General features: G+C 49.5%; 1 protein-coding gene across 6 annotated transcripts in view; it reads left to right on the top strand.

Annotated features, from left to right (window-relative positions):
• NPAS2 (neuronal PAS domain protein 2) overlaps positions 1 to 16,283 on the top strand; it is a 158,806-nt gene that overhangs the window by 124,394 nt on the left and 18,129 nt on the right. For all 6 annotated transcript variants that reach the window (XM_046661244.1, XM_046661247.1, XM_046661243.1 and 3 more), the window contains 7 exons: positions 5,191 to 5,309; positions 5,996 to 6,078; positions 6,846 to 6,952; positions 8,981 to 9,128; positions 11,225 to 11,309; positions 13,993 to 14,134; positions 14,681 to 14,790. In XM_046661244.1, the coding sequence (XP_046517200.1) occupies positions 5,191 to 5,309; positions 5,996 to 6,078; positions 6,846 to 6,952; positions 8,981 to 9,128; positions 11,225 to 11,309; positions 13,993 to 14,134; positions 14,681 to 14,790 (794 nt within the window). The remainder of the gene's footprint in view (positions 1 to 5,190; positions 5,310 to 5,995; positions 6,079 to 6,845; positions 6,953 to 8,980; positions 9,129 to 11,224; positions 11,310 to 13,992; positions 14,135 to 14,680; positions 14,791 to 16,283) is intronic.

Here is a 16,283-nt window from a genome sequence, read left to right as displayed (position 1 = left end):
TCCCCTCTGCCTCAACAAAGAACTGTCATGTCCTTCTCCGGCAGTGGTCGTTGCTGGCAGAATAGATTGTAGAGGAATTAAGACCACGATAAAGGACAAATTGTTACTCAAGGACATCACGTTGCATGAGAATCTGGAGTCCCTGTGAAAATGGAGCAGTGAGAAACGGTCAGACATTTATCCACCACATCTTTCTGCTTGTTTCGGCCTGGGAGCAGGGGACCTTGGTACAGGTTGTCCGTCCAATAACTGTGATGGAAATGTGCACAAGATATCCATTTGGAGCACAGACCATGACGGCCTGTAGGAAGTTCACTTCCCTGAGCATACAAATAATTTGGCCCTATCCACACCAGCCATCTGGTGGATATCTTGTCAACGCCATTACAACCTTCTGGCTCCGAAAAATACTCATTTTAATTAATGAATGCCAGGAGAAAGAAGAAATATTTAAGTAAGACGTATATTTTCCCATTAAGTTTTTCAATCGGGTAAAATGCGAACCCCTAGCTTTCTCGTGTGGCACTCAGCTTCTCTCCAACCTCGTTCTTCCCTGTGCCAAACAGAACTGGCAGAGAGAAAGGAAGAACCACGCATTACAAGTTAGGTGGCAGCCCAGGTCCAAAACTGGACAGGATTATTCTGCTGCAGCTCTTCTGAGAGCCCAGGGCCCCGACTTTTCAGAGCACCCTGGGTAAGGCAGACTATGAAGAGGAAACGGAGTCTGAAAACAGTGCTTCACAAGCAGGAGATGATTTCTCGTGAACGTGTAGAAAATTATCTTTCCCTCAACACTGCAGCCCAAGCATTTCGGACGTTGGTCACAGATGGACTTAGGAATGTTCTTCTTCCTTCAGCAGACTCCCTGCTGATGGTTTCCCGTCTTCCCAGACACCTATCGGCTTTGTTTTCGCTTGTCCCAAGAAGTGCTGAGAAAGCTATTTCTCACTCTCCTTGTGGACTATTAATGCCTCTCCCTACAGCTCTTGCAGCTAATTTATCATAAGCAGGCCATCTCTCATCAGAATACTTAATTGTTTCACCCTGATGACTGAGCATGACTGAGCAGGAGCGAGTCGGTGCATCTCTCTCCATTTCTTTCTGCTCTTTTCCCCTTGGCTTGTGTTCATCATCACCATCCTCACTCTTCCCTACCCCTTTGAAAACACATTCTCACGCCGCCTGAGATCTCCCTGCCCCTACAGTCATCCTGATCTCCTTGTCTTGACTGATTCGGGAGTTCACCTTTGTCATCAGAAACACCTGGAAGCCAACTCCAGGTGCCAAGTGAGACGGACTTTAGTCGTCCATATTCCCTGCAGAACCTTGGGCTCTCTTGTTTTTGGAACCCCAAGAATGCTAGCCCAAGGCAAAGTTCTTTCAGGGTCTCTGAAATTAGAGACTATGCTGAAAGATTCAGCAGCAAAGGGGACTTGATGACCCCATGGACCCTTTTAATAGGAAGACCCAAAATTGATCACCATCCTGCGTCTTTCCAAGCATGAGGCCCACAAGGGGCACTTCCGCTGTTTTCCACGGAGAGGTGGGTGCTGCGTGCTGATTTGCCGCAGGTCTTGCCCAGGCGTCCTTCTGACAGTGTTAATGCATCAGTAGGGCAGTGAGCTAGCCCGAGTGCCAGTGGAACCCAGAACCGTGCTCCGTGGGCACCCTCCCCAGCGAGCCTGCCCCCAGCAGCACCCATCCGGGCTGCGGAGGGGAAGCCATCTCGGCATCTCAACATCTGTGCACTAGTTGCTGGCAAGGATCAGATGGTCACTTCCCAAACTGGGCCATAAACTGCGGTTAGATGTGGGATGGAAGGTCGTCTTGTGAGAGAGTCATTCAATAAACATATGCTGAGCACCTGCTGTGTGCGAGACGCCTGCCCAGAGCTGGAGACAGAGAGAAGTCGACCCAGCCCTTGTGGGGAAAGCTCTCTCTTTAGCTTTGAGCAACAGTAAGATCAATTTTGAGTAATATGACTCTAGGAGAGAAAGTGGAGCAAGCAATAATCACTTTTGTCTATATCCCGAGTGCCGTGTGTGTGTGTGTGTTTTGAAGTGGCGGAGGGGAAGACCAGTCTGAAAGTGTCAGACATCCGAGAAAACGGGGCTGCGCCTGCACTGAGTGATTCATCCTCCTGAGAGGCTCGGGAAGCCAGTTGTAATTAGATATATTTTTTTCTATTACTTAAAATGAAACAACTAATTAAATCCTTAATTAATGTTCTTAAACTACCTTGGGATAAGAAGTGCCGGAGAAGTTATTCCAAGTGCTAAATATTACTGTGAAGTCCCAGGGAGCAGTTTGCTCATGTGTTCACTCTCTAGACCATGCGAGAAGGCTCAGGCTGTGAGTAAAAGTCATTTCAAACGCAACTGGCAAAATGTTTAAAGTTTCTTCTTCCCCTTGGTTTTCCCCGAGGTTTTCCCCGTGGCCTCTGTTAAGACTTTCACTCTTGATTGACTATCACTTTTGATCAAGCCCTCGGCCACTTAAGGTTTTTAGGGGGAAAGCTTGTTTAGAAGCTTTAGCTCGTTCTGGGCCCCTCTGTAAAGTGTCTAGCTTATCAAGCGCAGGCTGTACGCAATAATGAAATTTCCCTTGTGGGGTGCATTTCATCTTTAAAGCCCTAGAAGTTATAAACAGACTGATAAAACCACGTTGGGAGGCAGTCAGTCAACAGTAAACATCTACTTAATTTCTGTGTCTGAGTCTCTGCCCCTGTAAGCTGTCGGGGGCTGGCGTTTGCCCTGCTCCACACTCCTTCTGTCATCCATCCCCCACCCCCGCCCAACAGAGTGAATGAGCTGAGCAGCCTAAAGCATCATGCACACAAGGCTCATGGTTCAGAGACAGATCACAGGGACGTTCTCTTTAGTTCCTGGGAAGTCCTCGGAAGTTTGCGTGGAAGGTCTCGATATTGTGGAAGAGCAAGCAGAATTTTATTAGGTGGTTATCTGGCAGGTGATGTCTCTTAGATTCAAGCAGAGAGGATATTTCACATCTGGGAAATTTTTTAATGTCTTTTTTTCATTATGCAGATATTCACATCCGCGGACCCTTCCCTTGTGTGGAATTGTTTTCGTTTCCCTTGACAAGTTCCTTGGCTCACCCTAAAGTTAATCTGCGGTGATCGAAGCCAGCTAATGACGGATGTGAACTCTCTTTGTTGCTGTTAGTGCTGTCAGGCTGATTCTGACTCCCGGCAACCCTGTGGACAGCAGAGCGGAACCCTGCTCAGTCCTGTGCGCCATCCTCTCCCCTTCTGGCGCTGCATCAGACAATGCTCCGCTGCTGTTCACAGGGTTTTCGTGGCCAATTTTTTTTGGAAGTGGGTGGCCAGGTCCTTCTTCCTAGTCTGGAAGCTCCACTGAAACCTGTCCACCATGGGTGACCCTGTTGGTATTTGAAATCCCGGTGGCACAGCTTTCAGCATCACAGCATCGTGCAGCCACCACAGTGTGACAACCCACAGATGGGTGGTGTGGTTCCCTGACCAGCAAACGAACCCAGGCCACGGGAGTGAGAGCACCGAATCTTCACCTCTAGACCCCCAGGGCTGGCCACAAACTCTCTAGGACCACTATTTTTTATTTTACCCACTTTATATTCATGTCTGGAAACATTTATTAGTATTTATGTGGATACAGTCAAAGTATATGTTTTAAAATGAATTTATTCATGTTAATGGATGGAAGAACACATTATAGAATCACTTAGAAACCTAGAAACATATAAAACAAAAACTTAGTGGAAAGCTAAAATCCAAAGAAAGTCTTGCAGATTTCACTTGAGAATGCATTTAGTTTTCTGATGCTTTACATGTTCTCAAATTGGAAAACATAACCATATTTTAATTTACAAGTTCAGAAATGTGCAGGATATAATCGATTACATTTTAAAAAGAAAGAGGTAGTACAGATTCTAGCATAGTGATCCTCAACAATGTCTGCATGTTCGTAAATCTGGGGCGTTTTTAAAAGTGCCAGTGCCTGGGCTTCACCCCCAGAGTTTGGGAATTCACTGATCTGGGATGGGGATGGGGCCTAGGCAGCCCTGTCAAAGGTGCCGAGGAATCTGGTGTGTAGCCGGGTTTGAGAATTCCATGTACGTGAAGCTGACTTTTCTCATATTTAGCAGAGTTCTTTTTCCCATCCAGCAAACCACCTAAACTAGCAGAATTGTTCTCCGGCCCAAAGGTAAAGCAGTTCTCACAGTCACCCCGAGGGAGGTCTCGAGCACTCAGGAAGAGTGCTGCCAACGCCAAGTGGGAGCTCCCCAGAGGCATCTGGGGCCTGGTCTCAGCACCGTGCTGGGCGTGGGGCTCGCACAGTCCCTTCTCCGCCCTGATGGAACCCTGGACGTGGAGTCAGGAGACCTGAGAAGAGTCCCTGCTCCATCGTCTCTTCTCTGAGTGGCCTCAGTTAACCTATCTAGACTTTCTGGGCCTCCGTTTTCCTCATCTGAATGAGGACAGTCATGCCTTCCCAGACTAGTGAGAATAAATAAAACACAGATGAACAGACTTTGCCACCTGTGCAGCGCTACAGAACTGGCAAGTTTGGCTATGGACTGTGTACCTCTGGGGATCACCCTGAATGCTGAGGTCGTCTCCTCAGTGGTCCCCGCCAAGCCTATCATCAGTCAGCTCTCAAGGGCGAGTTTCGGGGCAGAAGCCCTGGAAGCCATGTGAGCGCCGCCAGGGCCAGGGATGGGAGGGGGATCCACGTGTGCCAAGACACCCCTGCCTTCCCTGGGCCCGGCGGCATCAGAGGCACCGTCTGACTGTGGAACTCACCCTGGAAACACTGGCAGAAGGGAGTGTCCAGGCCCTTCCTGCAGAAGGAGTCTGTCTTCTCATTTTGCAGAATATTTTTCCCAGCACAGTAGTCTCAGTGGCTGTAGGACTAGTGGAAGTGAGAGGCAGAGGAGTGTGCTGGTTATGAGCCTGGCCTCGAATGCCTGCTCTGTTTGTCCTCGTGCAAGTTATTTCACCCGTCTGTGCCTCAGTTTCCTCATCTGTGCAATGGGGATCACAGTAGCACTGACCTCATCGACCTGTTGTCAGAATGAAATGAGTTAATATATACAAAGCCCTGAGCCCGGTGCTGGCTTACAGTACTGCCGGGTAGGGGTTTGCTGCTGCACCATACAGGGCTAACCTGTGTCTCCCCCCTCCCGCCTCAGCGGCCAGCCCCGTGTGTAACGGCTTTGACAGCACCCTCTCGAGGCCTTGCAGGGTGCCCCTAGGAAAGGAGGTCTGCTTCATCGCTACCGTTCGTCTGGCAACACCACAGTTCTTAAAGGCAAGTACCTGGGAGAGAACTCATGCAGAACCTTGACGATTGAGTCACATTTAATTACAGTTAGTTAATTGTCTTCATGGGAAAGAGTAAAACCACAATGGAGTTGTCACTGACTTAGAAGATTTAAAACGTCTGGTTTCTGTACCTATGTCAGCCCACAGGCCCTTTCCCCCGACTCCAGCTCCTGCGAGCTGTTTTGTTTGCAGGCAGCATCAACTGCTGTTCGGCCTGCAGACACGCTCTTTTGTAACTCTGTAAACTTTCCTACTGTTCACACCAACACTGATACCACTCAGGGCAGGCATAGGGGAGAACTGAGTGTCAAAACTGACGGTTTGTCTGTGTTCTCTCGTCTGTGATTGCTTTAACATCTATGGCATGAATATTGAGTTAAATTAGTAACTCAGATTCAGAGGAAAAGCCATTTTCCACATGTTTACCACACTTCTAGATAATGGGAAGGGAGTGGTGTGACATTTTGGCTCCTAGGTATTTTTCCCCAGCTTGTGAAATAAATTTAGTATCAGCTAATACCGAAATTAGCTACAGATGATGAGTTTCAGGCCAACGCAGCTTGGAGACTTGCTCTGAATGATTTTAGCTTCTGGTACCCACCATGCATTCTTGAACATAGCGAGGGTGAGCATCTGGCACTCCAAGCAACATTTTTTTCCCTTCTAATACAGGAAATGTGCATAGTTGACGAACCTTTGGAGGAATTCACTTCAAGGCATAGCTTGGAATGGAAATTTTTATTTCTGGATCACAGGTTTGTGAAAAGAAAAACATATTTGGGTTGGGTCCTTTTCAACTGTTTGTTTGCATGAGCCCTGCTCTCCTTGGGAGAGAAAAGTTGAGCCAGGTCCCTTCAAGGAGAAGGACTTTCTGGCGGGAGGAAAAGGGGTTCCCAGCCAAGGGTGAGGTGCCTTCCCTTCCGCTGCATTCGCCCCTTCTGTGGGTACATTCTGTTTGCGTCAGACCATCTCAGGAGAGCCAGATGCCGCAGCCGGGGACATCTTTGGAATACCCCCCCACCGCGCTCAAGACCCTCTCCAGCTCCCTTTAAGGCAGGAGCTGACGTCAGGGAAACTTCTCATCCTCTTTCTTTCAACACCTTTTTGTCCCTTTAGCGCAATCTTCTTTTTTTTTTTTTTTTTTCTTCTGTAACATTTTTCACGGTTTAGGAACTAGAAATCTCTCCTCACCCTGTAATTTCTTATTACACTTTGGGGTTGGGCTGACCCAGTCTCAAGATGTTTTTAATTACTCAGTAGTGATAAAGTTTATTGTTACTTGGGCCAGGTTATGCCAGAGGAACAGAATATCTAAGTGCCAAAAAATTTGAGCACTTTGGAAAACACGACCTCTCCGGTTTTGACCATTGCAAAATTATTTTCCTGCCCTTGTTCTTGAGAAATGAGGCCTCCGCATTGGTCATTAAACATGTAACTGTACCCTCCGCCTTAAGGCACGGCCACCATGGTGAGTCCTGCCATGTCCTTCCTCCCCAATGAACGGTCCCCGTTGTCCTTTCAGAGCCCCACCCATCATAGGATACCTGCCTTTTGAAGTTCTGGGAACCTCGGGCTATGACTACTACCACATCGATGATCTGGAGCTCCTGGCCAGGTGCCACCAGCACTGTGAGTACCACACACCCAGCCCCAGCACCCAAGGGCCTCCTGCTGTCTCCACGGAGCCGTGACAGCCAGATGCTTGGCCCTGGAAGTCTGCTTATGTCTTGGTTTCTCTCTGAGGCAGAGGACTTTGTCTTCTCTAAATGACCAAGGAGTGTGGTGGAGGTCCTTGTCTGGATCACCCCCATGTTGTGTTTTCAGCTGTCATTGACCTTGTCCTGCCTACCCCCACCCCCCAACGCCATCCTAGTATCCCTCAGCTATGCAGCCTATTTCATCTTACTTGAGAAAACTAAGGTGATGCTGGTCATTTTTTTTTAAGTTATGCAATACATTTCAAAGACAAAATACTGCATTCACGTAACTGTTCTTTACTCAGCAAACATGTACTGGTCACAAACTACAGCCAGATCTGAGCTGGGCCCGGGACGGAGAGATGCTCAGAATCTCCTTGCTGCCCTGCAGGAGCAAGGTCTGATGGAAAAGCAGACATAGGCGACTTTATAAGATGTTCTCAGTGCATAGAAGGGGACGTACATGGGATATTGGGGGGCTCAGAGGAGGGTCCCTCACCCAGCTGGGGGAGGGGGTCAGGGAAGGCTGTTGCCGCAGAAGAGGGGAACAAGCCGGCAAAGTTACAGGAGGCAGGACTCATGGTGTGGGGACGGGGGATCTGCAAGCATACCTGCTGTCTCACCTAGCAGGAGGAGTCAAGAATTAACCACTCAGAGCCATATATTCGGGGCCAAGTTCCAGCTTTGACCAGGAACATTTGTAGTAATAGTGACCAGTGGCGCCTCATCCGGGACTGACCACCAACGCTGTCTCTGATGGGTACCCTGTCTGTCTGTAGTACCCATTATAACCTTCTCTTCTCTGCTTTTCTTGTGGACAAAAGAACAGGCTTGAGTGCCATCAGGATCCGCTGTTAGAATTGAAGGCTAATCTTCAAAACTTGAACCCCTTGCTCCTCAAAGTGTGGTTGTCCAGCGGCAGCATGGACGTCACAAGGAGTCTGCTGGACCCACAGACTCTCAGGCTCCTGCGCAGGCCTGCAGAGTCAGAACGTCCACCGTAACAAGACCCCCGAGGGATTCGAGGGTCCGGGACAATCTGAGCAGCACGGCTCCTTCGAGCCAGTGCTGCTTCCTTCTGGCTCTTCTAACAGAGAACGGCGTCCTGCTTGTAGAATCCCCTTCACGTCTGAAGGGCCTGCCTGTGGCTCAGGCGAGACGTTCTCGCTCTGTCGAGCCCACGCCCTTACTCACTGGGCTTCTCTCCTCTTCGGAGAGAAAAGACAGTGGCTCTTTTTGTAGCTTTGGTTTCTTAGTTATGATTTCTCCTAATATTTGCATAAAGAGGTGCTAAATTCCAGGCAATGAGGCAATAAAACCCAAATTGTTCTCCTTCCTTGGCCCCACGGTCCAGCTTCCTGCCTTGCACAGGATAATAAACCAATAGCATGCAGTCTGTCCTGGACACCCCCAGAGCAGCCCTCTCAGACATAACTGTGGGGGCTGCGGGCAGTCCTGCAGCCGCGGGGCCCAGGTGGAAAGCACCTGTAGCCGACTCTCTCTCGGAAGCGTGCAGACTGGGGATGCAGTGCTGACTGACAGCCGCAGATCCGTCCAGAGCTGGGCTGCCAGGTCTGTTTCGGGGGAATCCTCCGGGGGTCTGGAGTGTCTCCCGTGCTCAGCTCCCGCGGCTCCAGAGACAGCTCCGCCTGCCACAGGCAGATGCGCACCAGGAAAACCCGGGCCTCTCTTGAATCAGACCTCCAGTTTGAGACTTTGTCTGCATCTGCCCTTGTCTGAGGGTCTCTTGAGCTTGTGAGCACTTGGGAAAGCGTGTGGATGGCGCTTCCATTGTTTAAGAATTCATTATCGCTTACCGTTATCGTGATAGTCACTTAAAATACAGCGCCACTGTTCGGCATTGTCTTTTTGAGAGCTTGTATTTTTAACAATGAGTTTTGGGGAAGAGGTCATTTCGTGTTAACATTCGTTCCACGCAGACTCCATTTTCCACCAACAGTGATGCAGTTTGGCAAAGGGAAGTCGTGCTGCTACCGGTTTCTGACCAAAGGCCAGCAGTGGATTTGGCTGCAGACGCACTACTACATCACCTACCACCAGTGGAACTCCAAGCCCGAGTTCATCGTGTGCACGCACTCGGTCGTCAGGTGCGGCTGGGGCGGGTACGCAGGCAAGGCCCGGTCAGGGTGCAGCCATCTGGTCGTCCTCGTCTCTGAGGAGCAGGCCCCGGGCTGGAGTTCCTGAGCTGGCCCGGGCCGTCCTCTGCAGTTGGCAGAATCCTCAGCAGAGCTCAGCTCCCTCCCAGGTGCTCAGCCAGCTCTGCTCTCCCGGGCTCCCTTCCTCCGAGCACTCGGTCGGGCCCCGGAACGCCTCCGGAGCTCTCAGGCTGCCAGGGTATGACTTAGCGAGTTACTGCTTCACTGACCTACTTACATATTTTCCCCTCATCTCTATCAATCCCCAGCCTTCCCTTGTTGCTGTTTTGAGAAGAAAATTAAAATTTTCCTCTAAGTAACTCAAAGACATAGTCCCCTTTATTTTTTATGCTTTAAAAACCCCTGCTGGCAACTGAGGCAGCGTTGGGAACAGAACCAGGCTGCCGGTGGGAAAGGGCTCTTGGAGGGTCCTGGTGGCCTCAGGGAGCCCTCAGCCCCATGTGGGTGAGCTGTGCTTCCAAGGGAGACAGCATAGCCAGCATTTCATAGATGCAGCCTTTGTGGGGTCACAGTTCCCAAAGGTAAAGCAGAAATGTCATTCATTTTTTTGCCCTGACTACAGAAATTTTAAGAACATAAGTCCCTTTTAAACTGGTCTAGAGAAGAGCATTTGAGGAGAGCAAAGAAAGAAAGGTTAGAAGGACTGCTTGTTATATATACTGTCATGCGCTGCATAACGACATTTCAGTCAATGACAGACCCCATATACGATGGTGGTCCCATAAGATTAGTACCATACAGCCTAGGTGTGTAGTAGGCTATACCATCTAGGTTTGTGTAAGTGCATTCTATGACGTACTGTGACGAAATCACCTAATGATGCATTTCGCAGAATGTGTCCCCGTGGTCGAGTGACGCATGACAGTACATATAACAGATAGATGATAAATAGACAGATGGATACGTGTACATACATATAGATACTATACATACATCTGCATTTTATATGTATATGTGAGAGAGAGATGATAGATAGTAGATAGGTAGGTAGGTGGGTAGACAGATAGATAAATGGATAGATACCATATATACATCCATGCGCACACACACATGCATATATATAGTCAAAAAGTCAGTCCCTCTTCTTTAGTAAGTGGGGAGAGAGGACAGATAAGAAGTGCTAGTCTTTCTTGGCCAGTGACCCTGAGCATCACATTCGTGGCCACCCTCAGGGACTGGATCTTGGCTTCCTAGCCCACCCTTGGGCACTTCAGCAGCCAGTGGTTTCCGATTCCATGGTCAGTCCCACCCACTGCCACCCAGGCTGGGCCTTTGCCAGAGGGTCCCTTTGCCCCCAGGGAAGGCTGGACATTATCAACACCTTGTTCTTCAGACTCTGCTTGACCCTGCTCTTCCTCTCCATCCTCCACCTCCCCGATCTTAGAAAGAAACTCTCAAAGGAAGTAGGGAGTGAACTAATTAGACAAGAAGCATTCTGGAGGCACAAGAGCCACCGTCACTCCCAAGCCCCCTCGCCCAGCCTGCACATCCACACTCGAGGCAAAGCCATACCTGGGTCACTTCAGCCACCACCACATTGAGTTGATTACCCACGCTATTTAAAAAGCGGTTCCATAGACTGATCAGAGGTCTGGGTCTGGGTCTAGGTCTGTCTGAGAGAAAACTCTCTGAAGTTTGTAATTACTAAAAAAGTTATGTGTCCCTTCCCATACGCACAGTCCAGACTGAGTCGCTTGTAAGAAAGGCTTCTAATTATTTGAAGGCTGAGGCTTTTCCTGTAGATGAAAACGTTTCTAAAGACAATTGTTTTTGGAGGTTTCGGAGGGAAAAAAGGTAAGTAAAGTAGAAGGGAATAAAAACATCCTGGAAAGGAAAATATTCTGAATGTCACATCAGAAGTCACTCCAGTGGAATTCAGGCACAGAATGAAACCACTTCCCCAAACAAGTAGCAGGACTCCGTGGTGACTATCCTGGGAGGGGTACCGATGTGTCATATGAGCCCTCTTTGCTGCTGTCATCTGGAATGTCCCGCCTCCAGCTGTGGTCTCTTGATTTCCTGATCAGTTACGCGGATGTCCGGGTGGAAAGGAGGCAGGAGCTGGCTTTGGAAGACCCGCCATCCGAGGCCGCCCACCCTGCAGTGCTAAAGGTATGCTGATCCCGCCAGATGGATACAGGCGAAGTGGCTATGCAGAACCTTCCATGAGATGTTATAATAAAAACAGCAGATCGTATTTATCGAGCTCCTGCTCTGTTCCCAGGACTATTCCATGTGGTTCTCAGGTATTTGCACATTCTCGGGACATTCTGTGAGGCGGGCACTGTTAGCGTCCTTGTCCATCTTTCGGAGGAGGCCCAGAGGACACAGAGAACGTAGCTAACATACAAGGGCCCGGAGGGTGAGAACTCGCAGAAACCACCTTTGGACTCAAAGCATGGTTGGCGACTTTTTGACCTCAATAGGTCCGCTTTGTATCTCCCCCACAGATAAAAGGCTCGGGGTATTCCATCATCCCACTGAGGCGTGGAGTAATTCCGGGGCCCCTGTCTTCCCTCAGCCTACGTGCTGGTGTTCTGCCTCCAGGACGCGGGCATCTCCCGAGTAGACTGCCCCTCGCACGCCCTCCGTGTCACACACCCTCCACGGTGCACTTTCCATTTCTGTCTCTGGAGTCTTAGTGAACAGCCATGTTGGAGCTGGCTGCGAGTGAGGGAGCTCCCCTGCTGAGAGATCTTCCGCTTCACAAAGCCCGCACCCCTTCCCTCCCCAGCCTGAGCTCTCGGGGCCCCTCTGGCCAGGCTTCCCCTGCCTCTGCTCCTGGTGTGTCAGACACCGAGAGGGAAATGTGCAAGTAGACCAGAGCCCTGTTCCTCAAAGGTCATTCTTCAAGCAGACGCGCCTGTTGGGAGAGAAAGCAAGACAGGGAGGCAGTGTTGTATTTCATCAAAGCTAACCCACCATTATTTTATCCCCCACTAAGAAAGAGAAAATGCTGCCAGGCAATCTGTGAAATAAGGAGTTCTTTTCACCAGTTGAAGGACACATCCCAATTTCCTGCCCAAAATGAGGGCAGGAAAGTGCCTCCTAGAACTGATGAAAGACAATTCAAGTTCCAGGCTGCCCAGTGTCCTAGAATCCAGAGTCTTTGGCCAGAGGCTGACACAGCAGCAATGGTCCAACAAAAGCATCTCTGGTCCATCGAGGACTGAGTTGGGAGGAAGAAGAAATCACCTTTAAAGATGAGAGAGCAGTCAGTGTCTTTGCCGAGCTTCCCCTGCTGGTGTGGTGACAGGTGTGTCATCACCAGCGTACTGATACGTCACACTGGTCATTGTTTATGGAGGTGTTTATTAGCCAGCACTGTCACACAACGCACCGTGCATCATGTCCGAGACGGAGTTAAGCTGTTAATAAGCAGGTGTTAGACACGCCGTACATCATGGCTGAAAAACACACGTTTTGTGTGTATCGTCCAGTCAGAAGGTCATTATTGAGGCTTTTGATCCTTTGGGAATCCTGGATCCCAGTGGAACTTCTCGTAAACATGCACATATGTATAAACACACAGATACAATCTCAGGCTGCCAGGTTGAGAAGCCCTTTTTAAAGTAAGAGCTCCAGGACAACGCTTTTCAAACTATCATTGTAATAGACCATTTAGTTTTTTAATTTCAAATCTGTTGCTGACTGATGCTTTTGTAAAAGGCAGATTCCCACACTTGGATGTGATGTGTGGCTATGTTGATGGCTGTAAAAGCTTCTCAGTGCTTACTCTCACTTCCTGTACTTATTTCTCTGCTGACCAGGAGCACACAATTTGCAAGTGGCCGTGGGCTGGGGATTCCACTCTAAGGGGTACGATCTTGGGGAGATTGTGACTAAGTAGCAGAGTCCCAAAAGTGACATTTAGCACAGCAAATGCAGGCACATCTCGTGATTCTGTTTGCACAAAGGCCTGTAGGTCACATATCAATCATTTCAGCCCTACTTGGGCACATACACAGTGTCCACCCTCACTGGAGTGTGACTCAAAAAGACAGAAGAGCCACATAGACTCACACCCAGGGGTTTAAGACCAGACCATGGGACATAAAACAGCCTGTCCAAGCAGCCCAGTGGATGCCAGGAATTTCACCATCCTCCTAAGACTAGGTGGGAGCAACAGTAATCGTTATGTTTCTTCTTTAGCTTAAAAATGATCATTTTTAATGCGCTTCCTACAGTTATGACACCTGAGCCACGCAGGATGGAAAGATAGCTCCTCGAGGTCGGAAAGTCACAGTTGTTTGTTGCTGTCTCATCACACTTACCTGAGGCAGAGGCATCCTGGGAGCCAGGACCAGTTAGGAGACCATTGGCCCTTTGCCTGTTCTCACCCCGGGGCCCTGAGGCTGTAGAGGCAGAGCGGTGGGGAGACAGCGTGGGAAGTGCCCAGAAGGGTCCACAGGCATTTGTTTCATTGGCATGTTAACAATCCAGTACCACCAGCAATCTTATTTCTAGAACTGGCCTCTTCCCCTCTTCTGGGAAAGTCAAGATTCTGGGCAGTGAGGTGACAATTTTAAGGAAAAAATAAAATGCAAAGTCAGTTATGAAAATCTAAAAAATCAAAATACAAGGTGAGAAAGTGTAACAAATACTGCATATAAGCTACAAGCCTCGAAGATGTCTCGATTACACATATGCATAAATAGTCCCCCTGGATTGTTTGATTACAGCATTTCTCTCAATACCCTCCACATTTTTCTACATATTTAGAGGCGAACTAAAGTCGTGTGATTCATTCCCATCACCTCGATGCTGAAATGTGGACCTTGTATGTGTGTTTCAGGACAAAGGCTCGAGCCTGGAGCCTCAGCAGCACTTTAATGCACTTGACGTGGGCACCTCCGGCCTTAACGCCAGTCACTCGCCGTCAGCGTCCTCAAGAAGTTCCCACAAATCCTCGCACACGGCCATGTCAGAACCCACCTGTGAGTGTGATTCCATGGATGGGGAGATGGGTGGGCACCTCATAGGACCAGGGTGGTGGGGGATATAGAGTCCCACAAAGGCCCAGGGTTGAGTAGAATCAGCCATTGGTACCTACGAAGCAGAAGTTGCCATCCTGTTGACACTCTTCGCTTCCTTTCCCACCGGCCTCCTGCCTTCCACCTCTCCACGCTCTGGTTCCTCCACTGCCACATGAAGCAGACATTAAGCACGTGACACGCAGACCAGATAACTTGGCCAGGTTTTGGTAACTCTGGTAAAGCGTGTGATCAGGCAGGTGGTTGAACCAAGTGGTGGACATGAAGCTTGGGGATGGTTTGCTGTCGTCTGCCTGTTCCCCAGCAAAGTTGGAGGCTGGCAGAATTTTTGTGGCTCTTGAAACCACTTCCATTCATGCTGGACTTCCATTATCAGAGATTCCAACCAAGCCCTTGTTTCACAGACACCGTGGTCATCGTTCCCCTCTTTTGATCAGAAAGCCCTTGAGTGTGTGTGAGTCAGAAATGTGACTTGTCATTTTCTTACAGCCACTCCCAGCAAGCTGATGGCAGAGGCCAGCTCCACGGCTTTGCCAAGATCGGCCACCCTGCCCCAAGAGCTCCCCGTGCCAGGGCTCAGCCAGGCAGCCACGATGCCGGTACGTGTGTGACCCCAAACTCCCAAATCAGGGTATGCTACAGCGTGGCAGGGGCCTGCAAGGCCATAGGACACGATGCTGCGTCTCCCCGGAGGACCAATTTTACTTAGATTAAGCTTGTGGGGCAGCAAGGCACGGGTGAGAGGCTATGTGATTTAATTGGCAACTAATTTGAAACTTTTTTATTCCAAAATTAACATGGATGTATATCCATAGAATGCAAAATCCAAATGAGTTTTAAAGGTAAAGCTCAAAACTTCAAACCTGGGATCACTGCCCCAGAGCCTCTTGGGGTGCATGACTAGGATCCTTACGTTTGGGATCCTATTTCACTCCAGTGAAAATATCTGAGAAGCTTGGTTTCCCTGATAGGTGCCAGACCTCTCCAGAATGTCAAGGACGAGTGGCCTCCTAGAAAGAGGCCAGCTTTGTGCAGAATCACTGATGTACGGTACTCCGTTCTCTGTTGCCTTGTAACAGACCACACCAAACTTAGCAGCAAAAAGCAACAATCATTCTTCATGTTCACAGATTCTGGGACAGGAATTCAGAAAGGGCACAGTGGGGACAACTCCTCTCTGCTGCCTGGTTTCAGGGGCCTCTCCAGCCAGAGCTGAGAGATCCATGTGCCAGGTGTGTCTGCGCTCACATAGCCAGCACCCAGGCTGGGCCTGCTGAAGGCTGGGCCCCACTGAGACCATCCACCAGTGACTTGCATGGGCCTCTCCATGCCTCAGGCTTCTCCTGGCAAGGCGACTGGGTTCTGAGAGGAAACGTCTGGAGAGGGAGCCTTCCATGAGAGCCAGGCAGAAGCTGCGTGGCTTTCTATGAGCTAGCCTTGGAAGTCCCACAACATCACCTCTGCCATACCTCTCGGACAAAGCAGTCACAAGCTCTCCCACAGAGAGGACATAGACCTCCACCTGTGGATGGGAGAAGTGTCTGAGAACTTTAGGGGCCACATCAGATGGTCGCCAGATACCTCATGTGACCCCTCGCTGACATTTTGGAGATGAGAGTGAATGTGCCACCTTCCTGCTTGCTGTCACCGTGAAAGTTATGCATACTGTGCTTGAAAAATTTGGTGACATTTTATTTTCAAATAGAACATGACAAAGACTGCTTTCTTTCTCTCCGGCCGCCTTCAGACAGCCTTGGAAGCTATGACCGCCGTTCTCCCAATGCTTGGCTGTCAGTATAACTTGCAGTTCTGTTTCCTCCCAGCCGTGCAGGGGAACACAATTGGGAGGATCAAAACCAGTCTCTGGTTCAGCCTTGTGCCCAGGATTTCTCACTAAAAGCAAGGTCTCCTGTTGTCATTTCCTCCCAACGTTGTCCTGGGTCACACTTCCCATTTTGGCTGCTTTTTATAGTCCCTAGGGACTGGGGGCCGAGTTTGGAATAACTTCAGAAGAATCCTCTTAGTTTTCTTTGAAAAACTCTAGGGGCCGGCTCCATGGCCGAGTCGTTAAGTTCACGCGCTCTGCTGCAGC

Source organism: Equus quagga, chromosome 5, assembly GCF_021613505.1.
Source record: "Equus quagga isolate Etosha38 chromosome 5, UCLA_HA_Equagga_1.0, whole genome shotgun sequence".
NCBI lineage: Eukaryota > Metazoa > Chordata > Mammalia > Perissodactyla > Equidae > Equus > Equus quagga.
This window is presented reverse-complemented; position numbering and strand designations above follow the sequence as displayed.